This window comes from Seriola dumerili, unplaced genomic scaffold (genome assembly GCF_002260705.1).
Source record: "Seriola dumerili isolate Sdu_G_001 unplaced genomic scaffold, Sdu_1.0 BDQW01000331.1, whole genome shotgun sequence".
Taxonomy (NCBI): domain Eukaryota; kingdom Metazoa; phylum Chordata; class Actinopteri; order Carangiformes; family Carangidae; genus Seriola; species Seriola dumerili.
Genome location: NW_019174586.1, coordinates 12,165,968 through 12,191,450, shown reverse-complemented (window position 1 = coordinate 12,191,450; position 25,483 = coordinate 12,165,968). Strand labels below are relative to the sequence as shown.

At 39.3% G+C, this 25,483-nt stretch overlaps 1 protein-coding gene across 4 annotated transcripts in view; it reads right to left on the bottom strand.

Moving 5' to 3' along the window:
* Window positions 1-25,483, bottom strand: part of fstl5 (follistatin like 5) — a 168,697-nt gene that overhangs the window by 64,386 nt on the left and 78,828 nt on the right. For all 4 annotated transcript variants that reach the window (XM_022760203.1, XM_022760205.1, XM_022760204.1 and 1 more), the window contains exons 5-7: window positions 20,219-20,415; window positions 16,016-16,136; window positions 31-197 (exon numbers count right to left, since the gene is read on the bottom strand). In XM_022760203.1, the coding sequence (XP_022615924.1) occupies window positions 31-197; window positions 16,016-16,136; window positions 20,219-20,415 (485 nt within the window). The remainder of the gene's footprint in view (window positions 1-30; window positions 198-16,015; window positions 16,137-20,218; window positions 20,416-25,483) is intronic.

The window sequence follows — 25,483 nt, the reverse complement described above, 5'->3', positions numbered from 1 at the left end:
ACAATAAATCAGATGACAGTTAGTTCTTACATTGATGTCTTCCAGGTTTAAGGAGTTCAGATATTGATGGTTTCTCTTCCACTGTATAGGAGGCCTCCGTTCCCCTGTGATGGCACAAGTCAACACGGCGCTCTGGCCAACTGTTACCGTGGTGACGCTCACTTTCTGATCATCTGGAAGGGTAAGCAGGTACACATCTGTTGAGGGGAAAAAAAAGAAAAAGAAAAAGAAAATAACACAACGTTAAACAGACGGAGTGAAAGCGGCAACAGCTCCAGTTCTTTGTAAAACTTTTAATTTGAGCGAGTTTAGTATGAACAAGGGGAAGGAAACGTGTTTCTGCACTTTATATCTGAAATATGATGGACTTCTCTTTCATGTAACGGCTCATAATTCAGAGGAATAAACCCACCGAGATACTTCATAATGCGAGAATTCATGTTATGTTCACATTTTTCTCTCAGTGAAGCCTGAAAACAAGAATACAAAAACACATGAGCATCTCAATTAGCTGCTGTTGTGCTGTGGAGGCAGATGTTTGTTCAGTTAAAGATCCACTGAAGCAGCACAATTATTGTAATTTTCTAAGTAATGGGAATGAATTAAGTTTAATATTCTGTAAATACTTTGCATAATTTATGTGATAATACTATAATGGAAGTTCATCTCTCGGAGTATCCTCTAGCATGTACGTCCTTTGTTGCTAAGAGAACAAAGCAGACACTTCTGGGGAGCACCGGTGCTGCTGGTCCGCTGACTGCTGAGATCTCATCTGAAGCTCACTGCTTTTTAACTAGAAGTTGGAATATTTTTAACATGCTCAGTGTTCTGAGAGTTTAAAACAAGCTCGGCTCTCCACGCTGTTGTAAAAGCCCAGGAGTGCATCCTTTCTGATGAAAGCAACATGGAGGAAAAAAAAAAAAAAAAAACGGCGCTGCCAGGAGAGCTTCCCCATGGAAACACAGCCCTAGACCTCGATCAGAATTGCTGCTTTTGCTTGCCTCAATTTTCCTGCAAAACCTGAAAGTTTTTCAAGCGTGTTTCTGGTGATGATGAGATGTGGCTGAGATCTCCACAGTTAATTTTCACCCTAATTCGGAGAGCAAATATCGCCAGAGAGGAAAGCCAGGGCGGGGGGTTGCTGAGAGGTCAGCGTGGTTATGGTTGGTTAATGCCTTTTGTGTGTCCAGTATTGATGAGACAATGAGTACAATGTACACTCATCCACTTTTTGGTGGTATTATGTAACGTGGCCTGTGAGAGAATGCTTTTTAATCTTTCTCTTGGGTAATGAGCAACAGAGCAAAAGGAAACAGAGACTCAATTTGTTCTGCTCCTAAGGGCATGAAATACAAAACCTAATGAAAGAGCAGGTCCAGCAGACAGTGTTCACTTGCCACAGCCCAGAGAATAAGGATGAGAGCACCTTCAATTACAGCATGACTCCGGTGGCCCTGTACCAATGGCCTCTGAACGCTTTTTTTAACCTTCTCACTGATCTGCTGTGTTTGGGCCACTTGTTGTGTCTTTGAACTGTGAACTTGGCTCACCCGTCAGATCCAGACCAATCGGACTGGAGCCACGAGACAACTCATACTTCTTTTTAGCAGGACGCTCAGAGTTAAGACTTTTAATCTCCCATTTGGCCCCATGAAACCCTGCTTAAGCCCGGGCAAATCACTGCCAGGCTTACATCAAAATTAGAGGATTAATAACAGCCGTTTCTTCTGAGTGGGAGTATACCGCTAACTTTAGATGATTATACTGTTAGCGAAGAGTCGAGGCAACTCTGTGGTCATCTGTGAGAATCTATCTTGTCATGGTGGCCTCTGGTGTTTAAGGAGCTTGTTTTCATTTGATTATTTAACAGGTGGAAACATCCTGGTAAGAATATATTCGTTAAAATACAAAGCAGCACCAACACTGTACTTCCACCCCCCCATCCCTTTTTGTTTTTTTAAACTTCAGTGTCGCGCATAATCAGCAGCTCATTTACATTTTCTAATTTTCGCATTTCCTATTTTTCTCTTCACTTTCCATTAATAGAAACATTGTTGTTAACTGTGGTGATCAATTTACTCCTCCTGCAGGAAATGGCTTCTGGGGACATGGGGGCCTAAAATCTAAGTGAAGATCTGTTTTTACCCAGGCTGATAAAAAAAAAAGAAAAAGAAAAAGGTATACTTCCGCATTAATCTTTAAACCATATCATAACACATTTCTGTTATTATGTATACCCAGAAGGCCGTATAACGGAAACAGCATATTGTAGTGAAACACAATAGAAAGCCATTTGTGCCCAACCTTCTCTACTGCTTTGTGGGCAGACAGAAACATCTTTTCATATAATGTAATGTAATGCAACTCCACTAATGTTAAAGTTACCACAGAGTTGAGTTGAGTTGAGTTGAGCCGACAGCTCTGTGGCAAAGTCCACAAAGATTGAACATTATCAGCTCTACGAAGCTAGTGTATATTGCCTGGCTGTTACATCAGATTGCATTATATATTCCAGGTGTTCTTGTTGCAGAGTCCACTTCCATGTTCTTGCAAGTTGTAATAAATGATGTATATATGAATGTCTTCCTATTTTGATGATGCGCATTTATTTAATTAACAGTTGGACTTTAAAGATGATGTTTTGAAATAAAATCATTATGCATACTTAATCATCGTATACACACAAGAAGAAACTGAGAAAACAGGTCTCAAACATTTATTCATGATCCCTTCTTTCATTTCTAAAAATCAAACATGAGTTATTCGTTTATTACTTTCCTGCCCAGATGGAAATTCCTCTTGTAATGAATATAACCCATCACTTGCACTGATCTAGAAAAGGAAGGGTTTAAATGGTACATGAAAGGCAATAACCAACTTCATAACGCGCCTGAAATGTTTTCCCCTGTGGACATCATAAAGTGACAGAAGTCATTTGATGCAACACGTTTGATCGGTAAAGAGCTGTTTGCATGAACTAAATGACAACAGCAGTCAGCAGGGGTAAGATGAGAGACATCATGGCCACAAAGATGACTGAAAAATGACTGAAGGGAAATGAAAAAATGTTGGAGAACAAAAACTTCCTGGTTTCACAAGGTCTCATTAAAAGTGTATTCCGTCCAGTGAGGCTATAGTGAAGCAACTTCAGCTCTGTCCAACTTCAGCAGGATGTTCAAAAAAAAAAAAAAAAAGGCTTACAGACAGATTTTAAAGTAGTAACACACTTATTCTTTTAAGACTCAACAGAGTGAGATCTGCTGCACTGAGAATGACAACACATCACCCCTACACATCATCACTCTACTTGACAAATATTAAATTCTGTTGGACGTTTCTTGCAGAAATTTTAACTCCAGAGTTTAAGTTCACACTGTCCTAAACTGTGGTGAGTAAGTGTTGCTTCAGAGGTGGCTGAACTGACTGTTGTTTCGTTGGTATAACACGACGGACCCGCTGGGATGGCGAATGTCAGCAGACAACAAATACAGACAACTTGGCTTTTACTTTCGGAGCTCTGGCTATCTGTTCAATCGGGTTAATGTAGCGTAGAGCAACAAAGTACGAGATGTAAACAAGCAACAGTTTTGCCAGATTATTCACCGCTTTATTATTTTGGAGGTAAAGCCAAAAGTGAGCGCACTGGTAATGTCACCAATACAGCAAGTAGAGTAAGGTGAACCAGGAAGTGGAATGGATGTTTACAATGGACGGTTTGGGAACTAAACTTTGCGATTGATCTTCGTTTTCTCTTTCAAATAAAGGCCGGCTACTGGGGATTCATGTTTGTTGGCACTAGTTTGATGATTTCTGGATTTTGAAGATTTAAATTTTCAAAATTGTCATCAATCTTTTTCTCATATTGACTACATTTCCATCTCTACACAGCTGTATGATATGATTTCAGATTCAATTACTCCCCATGTCTCTCTCAGATCACAGAGCTGTGACAAGTAAAATAATAACTCTCTCTACTGCAGCACACATTGGCATTTCACCTCCACACTGCTGCATAAAAATTAAACCTTTCTATTACAAATGAAAGAACGATTAGATTAATTTATTACTAGCCCCCTCTGTGTGCAAGTTATTCAGGATGCGCATGAGAGCATGCTGTGTGCATGTTCTGGGACTGGGCTCAGTGGCCAATCAAAACTAAGTTATATTTAAATGCCAATTAAAAATAGATCACGAAAAAAAAGAAATCTAAATTGTCTCATCTTGCAATAATATGCAAATTCAGTGCAGTTTGATGGAGATTTAAAGGGATTTTGAGTTTAAATAGTCGTAAAATGCTTTCAGAAAATGTGGATTAAACTCAATAAATGTCAATTAAAAAGAACCAAAACAAACTAAAGCAGAGTAATCAACAAAAATCAGAAAAAGAAACAAACAAAAAACCGCATAAATAGAGATATCAGGAGGGAAAGTCAAACACATTGAAACAGCTTTGATGCAGGAAGGGGAGAATTAAGGAAAGTGGACCTTCCATCAGTCACGCATCCTCTTCCTCCCCTGACACTGATAACACTATAGCCAGCAGATCAACACACCATGCAGCCAACCGGCTCTCTCCATGGAGTTGAGGTGGTGGTAGGTGGATACGCTGACAAAAATCTCCTTCAATAATGTCCTCCCTAACCATTCAATTACAGCCCCCTTGTATCTTAATGCTTTTGGAATACGCTGCGAGCAACAAACTCGATTTGCCGCTGATCCCTGTGGGGATAGAAATGTGTGAAGTTATAGGGAGAATTTAAAGAAGAAAGTGGGCGACAGACGCCCGGGCTGGCTCCATCATAGCTTTAGCTGTTGGATGGAGGAAGGAGGGGAGGGAAGAAGGAAGTCAGGGCTAGAATCCGACGTGAATGAGAAACTCCTCGGAGAGATGGGAGTCTGGGCTGTTGGAGCCGACTCAAGCACTTTGAGTCCAGCACCTCCTCTGTGAGAGATTTATCAGAGGTAGAAGTGGCCTTGGCTCCTCTTTTTGGTCTGATTTGAGGCCTGAGGGACTCAGTCTCCTGGGAAGGATCAACCTTCACTGGCCAACCTGTAATTAGTGATTAACGGGAAAGTCCAGACTTTTGATTTACTCTGTTCCTCTCCCAGAATGGGATGTTGGTCAGTGCCACGGTGAGAGGTAAATCACCTATTGCACTGGAGGCAACAAGCTTGTCAGGGAAAATAGCCTGGGCCTACAGGACGTTGTGAGGGGCCGGCTGCATGAAGACAAATTGCACCAAGGTTGCTCAGCCAACCTCCTTACTCCATCCTCTATCATGCCCTGTCGCTCTCTTCCTCAAACACATGCTCACTTTCTCTGTCTCTCTTCACCAACTCTTTCATTCCTCTAACACATTCCCTCTCTTTCTCCCTCTCAGCGATGTTCAATATTACTAGGGCTGAATGGTTGTGTAGCCCCATTTGCTTTGAATTTGACATTTTGAAGTGGAAATAAAAGTATTTTCCCTGACGCTGAGTATTCATAGCCCAAAAAGCAAAAGACTCAAAAGGGAAAAAAACACCCGCAAAAACAGAATACACATCCTTGTGAACACGCTCTGATCTTGACTGAGTTTATTTGTGCAAACTCTCTCCCAAAGCAAGAAGAATGGAGTCTCTGTTTTTGATACTGCAGAAGAGTGACTCAGTGGACTTAGTGAAATAGTTTGAACACTGCAGCTCACATACTCCCTTTGTAGCTTATTTCTGCTTTCAATGTTGAACTGCTGCCACGAGTCACGCTAACAAAGTGGCTTCATGCACATCGAGAAAACAATCACGAAACACTAATCAGGTGATTTGAAAGTACACCCAAAGACAGACGAGCTGACAGGGAGAGCTGGCGAGGTTGTATTTCCTCTTAGCTATTAACTGTTAGATATTAATATAGAAGAGAGAAAAACATGACTGACATACAAGAACGATCCTCAACCTACAACAAACACTCAACGTTCAAAAACAATTTTTTATATAAAAACATATTTATATATAATAGACATACACATTTTTACGATACAGTTTTTTCTTAATACATGCAGGGAGTTCTCGGCAAACCACCAGGGTTTGGTCCTCACTTTGTATTTATGGAAATATTCCAACAATAAGTGGCAGATTATAATGCATATCTTGTACTGGGTATTTATATGATTGTTTAGGGATCATTTCTGTAGCGTATGCTCTTCAAATTCAAAGTAGAGCTGTTACTTTTGTCTGAATATTGCCTGTTTCTCCTTCACACAATGTTGGGTGAAACTCTACCTATCTAACTTACAAAAGATTGCAATATTTCCAAGTGTGGGCTGTCTCACATTTCACTTTCACTGTGTACCGCATTTGTCCTGTAGCTTCACAAGTTGAGGATTTGTATGTGAACACTATCCACCATCTTTCTTTTGTGCGCAGGCCACTATAAATGCATGTTATGATGGCCCTTTTTATTTAATCTTACAGGCCTGTAAAATTAGATTGGAGGTTGGGAGCCTCCTCTCCATTGACATTGAGATTTAACAATAATAATGAACTTTATATTTATAGCAGTATTTTCAACAAAGTGTTTTAAACAACCAAATAAAATGAGAAAAGCAGTAAATGCTTAAATTTATGTTTCTGTATTGATTCAGTTTAATTTCAGCTGTTATTTATCAGTGTCTAATAGTTTGATCTTATTTTGTTTTTTGGTTTTTTTGATGAGACCTTCATGAGACCATTTGGGTTTTGTAATCAAACACTTTTCTTGTCTACCGTGTGTTTTATAAACAAATTAAAAATACTGAAAAACAAGACGTAAGAACAGATGTAAACGTCGGCTTTTTATCTCAACATCACAGACTTGTAATTAAGACCTTCTGTGCATTTCGAAGGTAATAACTTCAGTCAACATCATCTGAGACAGTCATACTCTACTATCTGCACAAGTGAATTCATCAATGTAAATAAATGTGTGTTTGTTTACGTGGAAAACTCTGGAGCTTGACTTTAGGTCAAAGAACTTTGGCATCATTTTGAGGGCAGAAATACCTTTGATGTTGAATCTGAGCTTTTCCACTTAAATGAGATTATTTTATAATGCTTTGAACGGTCCCAATCCAAGGAAAATACTCCAGGCACAGCTACAGTGACCAGTCTTTTAGAAACTATCAGCATCTCTACTCTCATCTTTCTGCTTCTAGTGAACCAGAAGGTTTTTGCTGCATTACTGCTTAAAAATGCAAAAATAACTTGTTAGGTAAAGGGTGAGGAGATTATAATTACCCACCTCCTCTCTCCTCCCACAAACATTACAAATATCATGATGACTGTAAAATATTAACAAATGGCCTGGCCAAATGGTGAGCGCATTACCGCTGGCTTATCAGCCGCAAGTCTGTTTCCAAAACAGCTGTTGGGAGACGTCCTGAGGGAAGGCCAGCATTAGTATGCAACAGAACCTAAGAGGAGCTCTAATTGGACTAATTTTATCACTGCTACCTTGTGGAAAACAACCAATGAAAAATCCAACTATCTTACTGCAATAAGAAAATCATCGAAATAGAAATCATAGAGTGCTTAACCTATAGCATTTATTTTATCGAGGGTTTAATGTTGAGTGATGCCTGTTCCTTCACTAATCTGAGGTGCAATCAGTTAAAATCAGTTTAAATGTTTGTGTGTGTGTGTGTGTGTGTGTGTGTGTTTCTGTGGCAGGATATTAAGCATCTGCATCAATCAGCTTTACCTGTTGGAAATGCAGCAAGCTTCCATCCAACTGTCTGCTGCTATCGGGCAACCAGTTTTACACCAGCATCAGTCTCACAGCGCACTCGAGAAGCTGCACGACTGCAAATAGTGCATGTCAACACCTTCTACTGGTTGACAGGAGATGTTAAATGTTGAGAGAGGAGGATGAATGCAGCAATCTGTTTACACTCAACTGCTTAACAATCCTGACAGCCAGAAAAGCACATTGAACCTCTCTCAGTCAGAGGGCATAAAATATATTTTGAGAGAAGGTTTCTCCATACCGGGAATTTAAACCTGACCCCTCAGTGGCGGTTGAGCGCTACTGAAGCGTTCATTCATTGAATCCAAAAAGACTGTGACCTCTCACAGCGTCACTGTCCTCAGAAGCAGCTGCCTTGTCAGCAGCAGGGCAGTCACCGGTCTTTACCAGGATGAGTAACATCAGAAATTCAACAAAAAAAGGACAAACATTGTTTTCAAGTCAGCTCCATCAGGGGTTTACAAGAAGTAAACAGCAGTGTTTTATCTAGTATCATTTATATTTCCATTGCTGCTCATGGCTGTAGTGAAACCTAAGAGCTCATACTCACACTCGGGCCCTTAAGTGATCATTATCGATACAAAGGAAGGGAAGTTCACAACAAAGTCGTATTGGTATTTTGTGTGATCTGTACAGCTCCCTGTTGAGATTACACAAAGAAAAAAAAGACTTGGGGGCCTGAAGAGTCACGCACTTCTCTTGGGAGTGGATGTGGACTGATGGAACGACTGCTGTAGTGGATTGTCTTTTATCTTTTATTCTGATATGTTGTTCTGTCAAGACATTTTTAATTCTGGCGGTTATATTTTATCATGTTCTTTGAGATGTAACACTTGAAATTCTGTTGCTGCTGATAAAAATGAAAAAAAAAAAAACCCAAAAAAAACAAAACATATCACTTATTTCATGGATAATGACTTTTCCTGTCACACACTGGAGTTTAAAGCAGCTGATATATAAAATCTTCCCTCTCGCTTTGTTGGGTTTATACCACAACAATGATACATATACATACAATTTCTTCTTATCAGTGACCAGCCAAAGACATGAATAAACTCTACCGGATGTACGTGTCTAGTTTCACTTGATGCATATTTCAAACTTTGTGCTGTAGACAACGTAAACGAGGAGCCTATAGGTGAACCTATAGGTGACTTTAGTCATTATGTGGTAATGGAATAATCTTTCTATTATCACAATAAACAAACTGCTTTGTTTTTAGTGAATATATAATTGTCATCTAGTTCAAAGGAAAGAACAATCCTCCCTTGAGAATTGCTGAGAAAATTGGCCCTTGTACTTCGGTTGAGGATCACTTAAGAATTAAAAAAAAAAAAAGAATAAGTAATTGAACTTCTTTTAAATCTCTCTAATACATTCTGGAGATAGAAAAGTCACATGTTGGAGAATGAACCATGAATTATGAAACCGTTTTAACACCACTTCTCTCAGCCTGTGAATGGAAGGCTCAGCAGGGGTTCTGACAAGTAAAAGCCTGCGTAACCATTAATTGTTGCTGTGCCATGGGTGCCAAGTAACAGCAAACTTAATGAAGACACATTGACGGAAAGAGGCCCAGCTGTTGGTTTGGATGTGTAATTATAATCTTCACAGAAGTAGAGACTGTAAGTCAACTAATTTTTGAGCTTGGCAAACTTTCTGCAAAAGTAGGGATTACACCAGACTTGGAAACGCACAAGATTAAAGCTGTCGTGCGTTTAAACAAAAGGAAATGAGAAGGAAGATGACATAAAACGAAACACAAAGTAGACAAACAAATGTTAAAGAAATTATTTTTTGAAAAGATAATAATCAAATAGAAATGCAAAAAGAACATCACAACTAAAGAGCCACAAATTGATATGCTACCCCTAAACAAACTACATTCAAAAGGCTGATATATGAATTTGCTTAGACTTGTATTTGAATATTAGCAAATCCATGAGGTAGCAAACTTTAAACAAATCAGAATTCACTGTTGACCTTGAAAACAACAGTTAAGAACACAATCTCACCACAGGAACCATTTTGTTATTACACGTTGGATTTTAAAGCCAACATGAACGACAAATGGGTAAGTACCATCTGCTGATGAGAATCACGTGATGGGATTAAAAACTTCACAACAGGTACTAAAAGGATCTTGTGGGGAGATTAATTTCTCAATGTAATTGTGACGTTTTAGTTGCCACAGTTCCCTTTCAAAAGAGAAAAAACCTTTAATTGAAACCTGGATGCCGTCTGTTTGTGCAGTCATGTGCCACTTCCATGGGTCATTTCGCAGCCCAAATGGCCTTATGACTGGCCCAAGGACCTGTCAATTGACCAAAATGTCCCTCTTGTGACCTCAAGAGAAAAAGAAAACATAACCCTCACCATAAATTCAGCAGCAAGGCTCCCTTTTCTCTCCCCTTGCCACTTAAACTGTCAGTCAATGCCTCAATCAAGCTGTTCCAGTAGCTGCTGATCAGCTCTGCACATTGTTCAGGAGGAAGTCTGAACCATTCTTCCTTATTGAACCGTTTCAGTTCGGCCTTATTCTTAGGATGTCTGGTGTGAACGTCTGTCTCCAGGTCATTCTATAAGCATCTCTACTGGATTAAAGTCTAGATTTAATTTGATTCTTCTTTGATACTTCTACTGTTCAGCAGGTGCACAGCCACCCTGACATTATCCTGTAAGAGACCTTGGTCAGCTCCAATCCTTTCATTGATTGTACTCCAGGTGTGATAACGTCTGACTCCAATCAGCTTTTGTTAATGCCATAAGCCGAGGGGTTGACATCCTATTTCCAGGCTACACTGTGAATATTTTATTGACAGACAAAAACAATACAATGATAGTGTGTTATTAGTTAAAATAAATTGTGTTTGTTCATAACTGTAACTTGGAGTTAGCCCAGAGGGTTCACTTAACTGTGTAGACGGTGGAGGATCATCCCTGATATTAACATATAGTGTAGATGCTGATGTTGCCCTTAATAGAAACAATATCAACTCTCACCTTGAACTCATACAATCTGTGATAGCCACATTACAACATTACAATATGATGGATCACATTAAAGTCAATCTTAGGTTCCCGCCAGTACCTCAGGAGTCCGACAGGCACTCCAAGGCTCCTAGCCTCAGCAGAAATCAAAGAGCTGTATCTCCGGGCTGTGTGCTCTGTCAGGTGGTGTCAGGGTTCAGATCAATACCTTGGCACCCAAGAACAACAAGCAGGTGTGAGATACGACCCGGAGTGCAGCACAAATAGCCTTTACTACTCCACCATTAAGGTCATTACTGTGACTCAGCTAAATAATGTGTGCTGAACAAATACTTAATAATAAATAATCTACTGTAGTCATAACAGTGAAGTACATAAAGTAGGACAACTTCTGTTACTGCAGTTGGCAGAATGTTTAAATGAAGCCACAATAAGGAGTGAGGCCTTTTGCATGTGTTTAAAAAGCAAGGTGCACTGCAACTCTGCAGTGCATGGACTTAAGAGGAGGTTTTGTTGGGGATGAGGTTTAATGCTAACAAACTAGCCTGAGGGAGCATTCAGACAGAGGATTCTTTCCAAGCACTTGCACATTCATTTTCATTGTTGTCTCTGAAGCAGTGCGTCTAGACGCTTGGAGAATGCATTTAGTAGGTGTACCCAAACTAATAACATTTAAACTGTGTGGTGCACAGGCAAAGCACCCTGTGATTGCCCAGCCAACTTCAAAGGGCTTAAAAAGCAAATTGGCACAAGGATGCAGTCAGAGTCTGCCTCACGTGTAGCAGCTTTTAAAATGCTACCCAACCTGGTTAATGTTAAGCTACCCATTACACACCGTCCATTGCTTACACTGCCTGGATATGCCACCTGAAATCAGATATACTCACTGGTAAGTCAAACATCAGGTGTGCTATGTTCCAGACTCCCTTTTTATATGTAGGTAGAGATAATACTTGGCAAACTGCGAGCATGACCTTTTCCTAAGTTTATTTGGCAGTGATCACAGACTGGTGTGCTGCAGATGACAGACATCCCTCTCAGCATCGACTTACAGTCGTTTCAACTATCTACAGCGGCAGTGAGGAAAGTATTGGATGCAGCGTCAATGCAGAAATGTTTGCAGATTACGACATACATAGGCACAACCATGACGGTTATATTTACAGCACAAATTAACCTCTACTTATTGAAACGCAATAATTATATTTCAGCTTTACAAACTGACAGCATAAAATCTAAGTATTGTGCTTTATATATCAATGCTCATACTGGTGTTTGTAGACTATAGTGTACTACACTACAAATTATTCATAATATATATAACATTTTTTATAAATACATGAGTGAAGTCATTTTAGCTGCTGTGCCTTTAATGGTGTAACACTGAAGGTTTGTGACAATGCTACTTTTTTCTGTCTTGGTAGTGCATATAGTTGATGTTAATGTCTGCCAGTCAATGCCCCAATGTACTGTGACACTCCTACCAAAAGTTAATGACACTTTATGATAGATGGCACCTTATCTGTTTACCCATGATGCAGCGTGCCATCATTCACCAAATTATTGAACGATGACAAGGAGCTGACTATCAGTAGCGTGGCAGACATCATTCATATCTGTAACATCATCTAATTAAAAGACATCACTTCTGCCAGACAGTTTCCTTACTGCAAGCTGAAGCAAATTGATTCTCAACCCCCTTCTTGTCTATGCAAAGGAGGAATGAATAATGCATGGACATTAAAGTCTTATCTTCTGTCCTGACAAACAATGTTGCCACGCTTTGAATATTCCACAAAGGTGTGCGATGGGTCCTCACTGGCAGAGTAGTCAGACAGGTGCCGTTTTCATGGGGAGTCAGTCTGAATTCGCTGCTGTTCGTTTCCAAGCTGCGCCATAATTCTGGACACACTGGATCAACGGATTTACTGTATGACGGTGCTCAGTTTACGACAGCGCTTAAAGTATTTGCATAGATTTTTATTGCTGCCACTCACAGATTATGATTGCAATGACTGCCATGCATGTTCGCCTCAGTCACTGTGACCGTGGTCTACAAGACCAAATAATTCCAAGCATTCTTTCCATGTCTCTCCACTGTGTTGCTACTCTCATGGCTACGTCTGCAACCTACGAGCCAATGTAATTCACGTTGAAGTCTATGACTCAAGCCATTATCGAAGAGCCTATAATTGCATTTTGTCAACAGCTGTGCACATCCATCCACTCAGGAAAAAAAATTTAGAAAAAGAAATAAAAAAAGAAAGATGTAGCTCTAACAGTGTAATATGCTATGGTTGTTTTATACCTGTATGTGGAAGAGCACCAACAGTAATAAAATAGATTGGCCATGCTCAGTAAATCTGACCGACTAGTGTTTTTTAGTCGATTCAATACCATCATAAAAAGTAATGCCTTTCCAATTAGCTTTTATTTCCTAATGTGACTCTTATAGATGATGTTAGATGATTGTGGTTGTCAGGGCGATGTACATAATGCAGCACTGTGATATGGTGGTGATACAGGTGATTTTTCAACTGGATATGGATCGGTTTAAATCAGAGGTTTTCACAGATCCACCCGACCCAGTACTTCAGTCAGACCTGGTCCAAATTCTGCTCCAATCAGGTTGGGTTGGGCCTAATTTTACTGTCGCCAGTTTCGGGTCAGTGTGTCAATATGTCCAATACACGAGTGGACCCAAATGAACCCCAGCGTTATCAGCTCTGATCATGTGGTACATCATGATAAGTATGTGTTGTGAACTGTTCACAGGAACATTGTTCTGATGAGGGAAATGAAGCCATGCTTATCTTAGGAGAATCAGTAGTCTGCAGGATTGATGCAGTTAAATGTTTTTTTGGAACTTAAGTCAGAAATGTTAAATTAGATGGAACACTGTGTTTCGTGAATCTATCGGCCAGTTTCCAGCTACAGAACGTTTTACTGTTGGTGCAGGAGGTGGAAACAGGACTTTCAATTATTGACAGAAATTTGTCTTTGTAGCATACAAACAAATAATTATTTTAGTTTCTATGACTGTACATTTATTCTTAATACATTATTTTATTTATATTTCAGCTTGTTAATTGAATGAATTAATCAGGTCCGTCTGGATGTTCTTGGTCCCTCAGAGCTCTTCTTTGAAAGTTAATCTATGCACATCGGGCTCAGGTAGGTTTTCCACGGGTCCGTTTGAGAGATATCTCGTTTAAATTCTATGTTGCTATGCAGCTTTCAGTTTTTACTTTGCTAGTCTGGCCCAGATTTACCATCTACCTACTTTTTTCTTTGGATCACACCACAGGTGAAAGATTTTAATGTGTCTGCTCCTTTGCACCATGACTATATTATCTGCCTTGGTTAGATAAATAGAGTTCTATTGAAATTAGGTGAATTGAAATGTTGAATACAGCTGTTAGTCTCCAGAGAAGGTGAATTTGTGACCTTATTATCAGCCTTTCTTTCTCAGCTGCCTCGCAGGAATACAGAAGGCCTATCTTTAAAACACCTAAGCATTTAGCGAAGCGAAGAAAGGTTCAACATGAATAAAGTGCAGAAGACAGTCGCTGAGAACTACAATGACCCCTAAGTATGTAAAACACTCATCTAAATTCAGCATTGGGTGAACAGAGGTGAAATGGCTTCAAGTGCTCCACTAGAGTGCATGAAAATCTTGAGCATGAGTCAAGCAGAGTTGTTGATAAAGACATAAAAACTACTTCAGTCATACTAAGCACATTATAGCCTGAATGAAACCGCTCCTTTTTGTTTTATGAAGTTTTCTTTTTCACCGACATAAACGAGCAATCCTCAATCAAGAGTTTTAAAGGAATGCGTTATGCAGCGAGTCATTGATATATTTGGACAGCTATTCATTGTTGCTAAATAACAACATCAAGTGGCACATGAACACAAAGAATGGAAAAGAAGCGGTGAAAGGGAAGAATGAAACAGGTTGAAAGAAACTGCCCCAGAAGGAGAGATTTACTCACATATAATTTCCCATTCCTTTGTGAGCAGTTAAGCTGGAAGATCTGAAAAAACTGAATAGGAAGTACTTGGAGTTCGCACAACTCAACTCTTCAAGGAAGCACAGCTCTCCCCGGATTGGCTCCGGTCCCTTTCTTTCCGTGGTTTGCCAGAAGGGGTTTGCTCCCACACATTTCATGTATGATGTGGGGATTAGCAGACAAGGTGAGACTCTTTCACTTCGCCATTTGCTCTTGTGACTCTTTCATTGTCTGTTCTGAGAAATGCTTTAAATACAAAGAGCTGATGAGATGAAGGTTGATTATGAATTCTCTCCCACTACTAAATGTGTCAAGCCAGCCAAATGTCAGAGGATATTCTGTCAGAGGATATTGAGCTGACTGAAAATGTCAGACAGCGAAGAACCATGAAAGAGAGCATGAGGAGGAAACAAAGGGAGGAAATTGGTGCACAGTTGTTGGTGCGACTCAGATATGGCAGAGCACCTGTCATCATTATGTTTCCTAATGAGGGGGGGGCTTTGGTTTGAACTACTGTTTCACAGGAGTTGTGACCTGCTTCCTTTGGCACCAACTCCAGTTTTAAATCCTTTATCCATCCATCCCAGCGAATCAAACATCTGAAGACCGTCAGTACAGCCGGCAACAATATGGAGTTCAAAGTGAGTAAACCTTTGGCGAGATATCAAACACTAATCCAAGTTTATCACCACCTTAACTTTGAAACATGGAACATGTTTCCCAGGAAATGCAAGAGACTGTTCAGATCTTAAGACCAAGTTTGTGATTCCTCAGATTTCAAAGTAAAACATAATCAAAATGTAATTAAACCGTCTTTCACGGCGACCATGAGGTTTCTACATTTAAAGACGGACGCCTTATATTTCATGTCAGTAAAAGAAAAGCACTAGGAACAGAAGCATGAGTATAAATGTATGTTAATGATGTGTTCAAAAGATTTCTCCCAGGGTTCTTAGCTCTAACAGATTTTTGTTGTTGCTATGGTTTCAAGGTTCCCTTTCTGTTGCAGGTTGATCATTATGATTATTGCATTACTGTTCAGGTGAATTATGATCAACTGTCACATTCAAATGACAGAAATTTAGTTTTCTCCGATGATGTCAATGGAAAATGTGGACACGGAAATATGGCGTCGCTTTTCCTTCTTGTTTTAAGTCTTTTTTGCATTTGCGAAACTTGGAAGAGGATTTCTCTTATCACAAAAAAAAATAAAAATATATATATTTTGCTAACAAAACTTTGTACTCACCAAAAGCTGTGTAAAACTCGTCTTTTGTCAGGTGCTCGTCATCGTTGACATCATTGTACTTCAGAAGGTCAAACAATGTGCACTCAGAGAAATCCTTGGACAGACCCTCTTGCTTGATGACCTTCAATGAGAATCAATTGATTGGTTAAAGAAGGTGGACAGTATTTCTTGGTCTTAATGTTAAATATGAGTCAGTGTATGTTTATCAACATGTAACCAAAACCACAATCTTTTCACAATAACAAGAAAAAATACTGAACTAAATATAAACACAAAATAAATATACTCATTGGTTAAATGTATGTCTTTTTGTAAACATTATAAACAACGTAGTTAATGGCAAAGTAGCAAACTGTGCGACACCCTCGGCCCATCCTTAAGGCATCCCTTGGATTATGACTAAAAAGTGAAGACAATGATTTGAATGTTTATAATAGATAAATACTCTTAACATTTGTATTATAGTGAACCCCTGAGGAAGACAAACAAAAAACATTGGGATTTTTATATAAAATAAAGAATAAGAAGTACCATGGAATGTCCATGGAAATACTTAAGTAAAGTGCAAGTATCTCAAAACTGTACCTATGTGCAGTACTTGAGTAAATGTATTTACTTTGTTTACTTAATTTACTGTGTACTACGAAAGGTGTGGACATAATCTCTAATGAGTCCACATTATCTGCCTAATCAAAGCTATGTGTTGAATGTGAAAGTAGATGAAACACACACACACACACACACACACACACAGTACTAACTGTCAGTTTACTGCAGCCGAACTGAGAATCACTGAAGTTTTGTCACAATGGATGGTGAAAAGGCCCCAAACACTGTGCAGGTTTCATCATCATCCTGCTAAAGCATGATCCTATCCAACACCCTCTGCCTGGCCCTGGCAGTAAAACATCCATCATACTGCATCAGCAGTCAAAATGCTGATCACAAGGGACAGCTTTATACATCATGCCTCCTCCATCGGATCAGTGCGTTTTCCTTCACAAAAAATAAAAAATAAAGAGTCACCTGTAACGGCATATCTTTAGTCTATCCTAGAAACACTCCAAGTGACAAATAACCGTAGAGTACACAACAGAAGAGCTGCCTGTGTCTTTCACACACTTTAATCATTTGATCTCATCTGCAAAAGATTCTTGTTAGTATTTTATAATTCATAGTTCATCTACATCTAAACCAAAGCAAAGCTGAGCTAACAAGTATAAATGATCACTTGTGCAGATCTGAAGGGCGAAAAAAAAAGGAAATACAAAAATATTCTTGACTCTCTGATCCTTCCTTCTTTTTGCAGGTGGTGAAGTCACTGGCTTTGTTGGCTGAATGCTATACTGTAGTGAAGAACTTGTGTGTGGCTCCTGGAAAAAGATATTTAATGCCGACCCTCACATTTCAAATGATTTGTGCATTCAGTAAACCTAATCTGTCACTCAAGATACTGTTAAGTGTGAGTAGAGGTCATCCCTTTCTAAGACTCATTTCATAATTGAAAATTTCCAATTTTCTTTTCCAAACAATATCAAGAACAGAATAAAAGACTCTCTCTGTACTTCTGTGAAAGGAAAAAAGCTATGACTGTGAAAACCCTCAAATGTTTTTTTTATATATGGTCAAGAATTCTTTCTTTGTCTTTCTTTAGTTGAAAAACTTTTTAAAATACCTTTAAAATAATCTTTGCCTGGGAAAATCACAGAAATGCGTTTGTGTCTAATGAATTGCATTTTAATCCTTTTCCCTTTTTTTGGGGGGGTAAATTGTATAATTTCAAGCATTCTGTCTTTGGTTTTATAATAAATAGAAGCGATACATTTGGGAAAAAACAAGTTTTGATTTGACATTTTAAAAGTGCACCCAAGACTCAAAGGTCAGTGACAATTGCTCCCTGTGCCCCTTCATGTGCACACTCTAGGCAAGTCAAGTAAGCCAGGATGAGGGATTTCCATCCTAGAATTTCAAATGAGGTCGGAGAATGCTCCAATTATAAAGGGCGCTTAAGGGCATGAGGGTGGCAGCCGTGGTTTTGTACTTTCAGCTGCTGATAAGAGTGTGATTTGCTTGTGTAGTGCTCTTTTGAGGGCTTGTTCACAACAAAATTTAATTTGCATAAATGTCTTCCTTCACTCTCATCTTTTGTCAATAAGCAACACCCTGCACTTCGAGCTCAAACAACTTAAGCATTAAAAAATAAATAAATAAATAAATAAATAAATAAATAAATAAAAGGCAGATTGTCCTGACAATGCAGTCTGAACCTTTATGTGTTGTGCATGATTCAAAACTCAGATCTTTGGAGAGAAAATAAAATGGTGTTTTCTGAGCTATTAAATGATCTGAAATTACATTCTGAGAGACATTTAATACACCAACATGAAAACTCATTAAAAACTCAATCCATATTTACATTCAGGCGCCCTTATGTTGAGGCACAGTCAACCCATGACTACCGTCTTTTATTAAGTGATTTATCAGATTGATGAAGCTATTTCTATCTCATATTTGTCATGCATTTTTTTTAGTATGTGGTAATTTAGATGTGTGTTGATAGTATGCAGAAGCTGAAAGGTCATCTCATCATTTTTAGGCCATGGATGTGTGCACGACATTTGTGAATTTTTCTGTCACTGCAGCAAGACAGATCGGTAGTATGGGTTGCAGTACAAGAGAGTGACACAAAAAATGTTGCTTTTTATGAATCAAAATGTTGATTTTGAAGCTTAAGAACATAAAAAGCTCACACCAGAAAGCCACTGTTCTCACACAGCCATGTGTAAGACAAAGTCAAGGGCTATGAATTTATGCATGCATGTAAAAAAATCTTTTGGACTGAACTGAAAACGCCATAAGGGCCACCTGCAATCCACTGATATTTTAATTTCTAACTCTCCCAGAAACCCTCTCTTTTCTTTGATTTATGTCGCTGACACTATATAAAACCCGCCAACATTCCCATATGTGTCAAGGATAAAAAGGGAAGGAAGGCTAAAAGCGGCCCTTGAGGAACCCCATGAAAAGAGCTTCTCCATCTGGATGTTAATTATTACTGACTTGCTTGTGTCATTCAAACACCTAAGGAAAGGTGGAGTGGCACAGCTTGGCCTGGAACAGAGTAAATGCAAGAGAAGTTTGAAAATCTATCCAGAGTAATATTCAATAGGTTGAAAGGGCATATTCAAATTCAGACTCAGAGCATACTGACAATTTTATTCCATGAAACACAGCACAACATGGTCTACTGACTATGCATTTCACCCACTAAGCATTGATTTCTCTCATGCTGGCATGGGGCACCATGTGAATGTAAAAACATGTAAAAATATGTAAATAATATGAAAATATGGCCAAAATATCACTGTTTTGAGGCATTATTTAGATGTTTTGAACTCAAAATACTAAAATATATTCAAATTAATCTAATGAGACCACCCCCGTTGGGATAGAGAGCACTGACAAAGCTAACCAAGGTGACCCCCGTACAGACAGTATATCCTATTGCATCAGCAGGAAACTGACCTAAGAGCAGCAACTGGTATCACGGTTTTTTGAAAACCACCACAGGTTGCTTACTTTTTAAATTATTCCAATACTTTCTATATTAAACCAGTCCTCAGGTACTAGGAGGCTTTATTTGTTATGCACAGAATATCCTCCTTCCTCATGGTAGCCACAGAAAGCTCTTTTCTACAACCATCCCTCTTGGCAGCGCTGGTCAAAGGCTGCAGCCTCCCATGAGCACACGGCTCCTTTGACCCACATTGCTTTTCAAAAGATTTACCTAGAGCTGTGTGCCACAGATACCAGAGGGAAGGGTAAGAAGAGTAAAATGGACGCAATTATGGCAGACATCAAAGCAGCTAGTTTAAACACCTGAGCACAAGGGCCGTTTGTTCATTTGTAGGCTCCTTTTGATTATTTGTTTTATTTATACATAAATACAATTGAGGTCTTGGCAGCCTTAAGAGGAGCTGTGGAGCATCTTGAAAAGGGAAGTGCTGTTACGAAATGGTAAGAAGCTTTTTACTCCTGTATCTAAATACACTTTTAAAAAAAAAATCCCATAAGCTCAGTGTTAGCTTGAGTCAAGGTCAAGTTGTTGTATTTAACTCCATGTCAGTAATTGGCTGACTGAATGATGTATTTTTTGTTTGTTTGTTATTTTAAAATGGTGAAAATGTCATTCAGTATCCTCACCTGTGAGAGTTCGCTGGCATCTATTTGACCGTTATTATCTGCATCAAAGCGTTTTAACATCATATCAACCAGTTGCTTCCTGGCAGCCATGTTGTCCTTGTGGGCCCCATGGAGGTGAGACCCCATGTATCGTTTGTCATGGAGATCCAGAATCTTGGTTTTAAGCCGACGGTAGTCACTCAGTCTGCAGTTATCATCTGGTGGGAAAAAAGGAAAAGCAGAATGGTCAGGAGGAAGGAGAAAATGGATAATCACTACTGGAAAATATGTTTTTACTTTGTTTGAATAATTAAAAATATTATTTAATTATTATTAGGATGTCTACAAACAGATATTTCTTAAATACCTAAATGATTCCCCAGTGCTGAAAAAGGCAAATGATTAAAAGCACTGAACATATGATTCCTAAAATTGGATGCAATGTTTCAAATCTCAGCCAATTAGTACCTGTGAATACTAGAGCCCCCCTGAAGACTCATATTTTTAAACAAAAAGCTGCTGTTTATATTCAGCAAAACCCAAATCTGAGCATGTCTATGATTGTCTGCATCACAATAGCAAATGCAAAGGATTATTTTCCCAAGAGGAGCACAAACAGTGACAGTCGTGCAGCATTTCGCTGCCTCTAACTAAGAAAGCAGCAGCAGTCAACACAAAGAAACTCACACACAAATCCATCACACAGGTGTCAAGAGCTAACCCTGACAGCAGCAGAAAACATGATGGTGTTGTATTTACAATCCGCCATCAAAGGCTCTAGATCAAAGAAGTCAACTACATGAAAGGTTCAGCAGAGTCGAGTCGAGGCAAAGAGAAAATAATGACTAGAACTAGAGGTTGACAGATATCACATCAAATTCTCATTGTTAGATCTGGAAGTGTCTCTCCTCTAATAACAGTTATATTAGCTGATGTCAAGCAGCCCACAAGGAAAACTTTGTTGTGCACAGAGATGCTTTTCAAATCTCTGGGGAGGAAGGTGACATCTCTACCACAACGTACAGTGTCATCACCTACTTGGGGAAAAATAGCTGCTGCACGAGGACTTGTGAGAGACAAATGAACTTTGTTGAGGGTGAACAGGCGAGAACGACTTAGTGAGAGCCATAATGAGATCTCCACTCAGTAGAATCAGTGCTTGCTGAGAACTGACTAGTTAAGCGGAATCAGAGCGACCCCAGAAACCGATGACATGTCATTATCAAATGCGTAGGATCTCGTTTTTCTCTTATAAATTTCTCAGTTTTCCTTCAGCGAAACAACTTGAGCAATCAGCGGGCATTTAAATGAGATGCTTTGTGTAATCCTGACGCCAACCACCACTTGTGTAAGAGGCTGGAAGAAGTTCTCCTTTACACACTGCTTAGGGAATCAATGGGCTTCCACAGAAGCCATGAAGTTATTTTCATTTTCATCTCAATTCTCCGTGACCTTGTAAAGTCCCAAGGTGTAGAAACTTTATTACCGGCACTGAAATATTTAGTATTGTGACTGAGAAAGGTGTGACATGCAACAGTTGTCCTCCTTGTTTGGTTTAAACTCCATAAATACATGAGACATTTGTGGAGCAACAATTACATTCACATCATATTCTTCCAGCTACAGATTAAGTTTTACTGCAAACAAGATAACTAACTGTAAATTAAACTGATAAAAGATGATTTAGTTCTGATTTTAGCAACAGAGTGACAAACCAAAGTAAGAGGAGAAACATAATAAATGTAACCTCTTCTATATTAATGATAAAGGAGGTATTTGCAAACACCCAGTACCATTCTGATATTAGTGCTCTGTTTTTCCCAAAATTAAAATGTTGAAACACCACTGTGTAGAAATAAAAAGGTAGAGGTAAAGAGTCAGTTTAGTATCAGTGCACCCCTATTCCATACAGGGCATTCGGGGTCAATTCAATGGTGTGATGAAGTGGATCATATGCAATGACCATGACTCACAGTCACCAGCTTCCCATTCACCCAAATGGACAACTATGGAAAATTTTGATTTCCACCAGCAAATGAGGGAAAATCCTTTGAAAGAAGAGTGAATATTTTCCCACCAGAGTTCAGAGACTTGAGTCTGTTCTGGAGGCTCGTGGTGGCACTTAATGTTGATTTTCCCTTTAATTTGTCATCTCTCTGTACATGGTGTCTTTTAAGAAGTTCTCAGTTGTATCTACGCTGTAGTGATGTCACCGAAAACTGTAATTCTCCTCTTGCTGTGCTTTGTTTTCTAATAACAACTTAGAGGACTGAATAATTGAAAGCTCACAGAGCCAGGTGGAGAGAATTAAACATAACCAAGGAGCCCTGGAACAATGCTTCAGTTTGTTTTTGCAGGTACACCTGTCAGCGAGAGACAAACTGAGTTGTTGACAGATGTTCGAGCTGCACGCTCGGTCTGAAGCTTACTGCAGCTAGCAGGGTGTAAACAACAACAACAGTGGTGGCTGGTAAGCTTGTCTTTTCTACCAGCCACTGCAGATAACGAACCAACTGAAGGATCCATGAATTACAAAATTGTCTTTGGCTCTTAAAAACAGTCAGAGTGGCTGGTGAATTCCTGGGAATGGAACCAGCAAGTTTAATTCTCTGCCTGGAAACTGCATCAGCTGTTGGAGCGAGGGCCACTGAGGCTGCGGCATGCTGCATATCATGGGACAGGGTCTGTTTTGACAAGCGTCAGTGCCAGAGACGCTGCCTTGGTCACAAATGGCAGAATGAATAAAAGATAAATGGCTGCTGGCATACCCAGGGGATATGAAGGTCACCGACGTCAAAGGAGCATGCTCTGGCACATATGCACACATACACACACACACACACACTCACTTGTACACTTATAAATTGCTATGCACACACACACACGTACACACATGCTCTTACACAGAGTCACCACACCCCCTGAGAACCCAAACAGTACATGTCTACACAGGGGAGAGTCAGCATTAATGAGACAATGGCTACTATAATCTCTCTCATATTAACTAAGCCAACATGCCTTAGTCAAAACAGTCCTTTAGGGAACTAATAACAGCTCCGCAGAAATCTATTGCATTTTACAGTCTAATCTATTCAGTTGAATTGAGATCTACTCATAGGATATTCAGTCTTGTAAAATCCAGCCTTGGGTTCTGCAGGCGTCTCAGCTGCCCAAATGGCTTTCAAGTGGAGTGAGAGATATTAAAAAACAACCTGCCTGCTCGCTCTACGTAACTGGTGGGGTGATCACTCAACTAGCAGAAACAAATGCAGTAATTTTAACCTTGATGCTTTAAAGAAAAAAAAAAACAACAACGTAGAACTGCCCAGTAAATATTCAAATCAGTCAGTGGAGAAACCCAGATTTGGACGCCATCCTGTCAGTAGAATATCCTGTTTTTTTTGGGTGTGCACGGAGAAACCAGGGAACCACGATGGCAGGGTGCAAACATTTACAAAACTCAAAATTACCTAACTGTAAAATTGTTAAATTACTTAACAAGACATTCATACCATTCTCGCACCACTTCTCTGCTGCCGCCCAGAGTCATTGGCACCTTGGCTAACAGCGCTGGCAAGAATCATGCAGGAGATTAGTGTGAATTCTAATGTATAATGTACATTAGGATTCATTACTTAAGTATGGAAGGGAGGAACACTTCACTTTTTTTATTTTGACTGCATGTAACCCTGAATCTTTCCGAATCTTTCAGATCTCAGATAAAGATCCTGTTATCTGCCAGTAAAGGCACTAAAATGTCTTATAGTCAGGTAAAAACTAAGGTGGGTGCTCTCTACATGACCTTGAATATAGTGTAATTATTACGTAATTATCATCATTTTAATTAAGGTGTTCTTATTAAAAAGCATGTTGAACATGTCAAAAAAATAAATAATAAAATAAAAATAAAATAAAATAATAATGTGTAATTGTAGCGTATTTTATTGATCTAACTTCGCGTTCACGTTTTCACAAGTTTCTTGTTGTAACTCAAGCTGCCCATTTCAAATGTGTCCCTCCACTACAGAACACCTAATACATCTTGTGGCACACAGATTTTACACAGTTGATGGAAAAGTGTGATTTTTGCAACAGTGGAAAAAAAAAACAAACAAAAAAAAACCTTACATGTAAATGTGATTTTCCACACTTTCAACACTACAAACGCTTTGACCTTCATACAAGCTGCTCAAGCTGGAGCCATTCTGCAGGCAGTTACAACCTCAAGCAAGATGGCTAAAATTTGATTTTACGTTTGGCCGTGTTTTTCCCCGTGGTAAGAAAGACGGGAGTTTAATCTAGCCTCCTTTGTGTGGACGGAATTGCTACAGCTTAATTACCAAATATGGTCCAATTTTCCCTTTTCCCCCTGAATAATCTTAAAATTTTCTTTTCAGAGTCGTACCAAGTCTGCTCATATATAACACATATTAATGACAACAAGGTCCTTGTTTACAACATCCAATTACAGGCCGAATAAACACTGTTCAAGGACAAGTAACAGCTTTAGTAATAGCACCATCAAGTGTGCGACTCCCACCAGAACGCTTTAGCATAATGATACTTTTGTCAACATTATTCGCGGATGGATCACATGACATTTACCCGGGCCAAAAGGTTCTGTAGAAAGCTGCTTATATAACTGAATTGGTTGAGTCAGGCTGTGAAAGTTTTTCATTCACTCACAGGAGCTGTCACATTCAATATGTCACCATGACTCTCACTATTTTGTGAGATTAAAAAAAAAAAAAAATAATAAAGATCTTTGTAAAAGTATCTTTTCATGGTGGCTGTTAATCTGTCAAAGTGGCTTTTAGACAAAACGTAATGGTAGTTTGATGATAGGATAGGATGGAGGTGGTGTTAATTTTTTAGCACTGCTTGGAAATGGTACATGAAGGACGCAGACTTGTCACAGTTTGCTTTACCGTTTTCTTTTGACTGCTCAACGACCCTGCTTTTGACAAATGTTTCTCATCACACAGGCTCCATATGTGCACAAGCAGCTGGCCAGGTTCCACCATGAAAAGCCCATACCTCTTATTAACTGCCTTGAACTGTTCATATAATGTGGAGGTCAAGTCTCCAAGTGGATGGAACTACATGTCGGAGGAAGAGGACTCATATGCGCTATACTGATTGGGGGGGGGCAAATGATTTATTTGATTAAAACCATTTGTCAAAAAGAGCAACACAGCAACACGGGAGGCTGCTCTGCTTGTGAGTGCAGACATTTGTTATTAAAAACCGCCAAGCCAAGAGAGTTTCACAGCTACAGCCATTGTC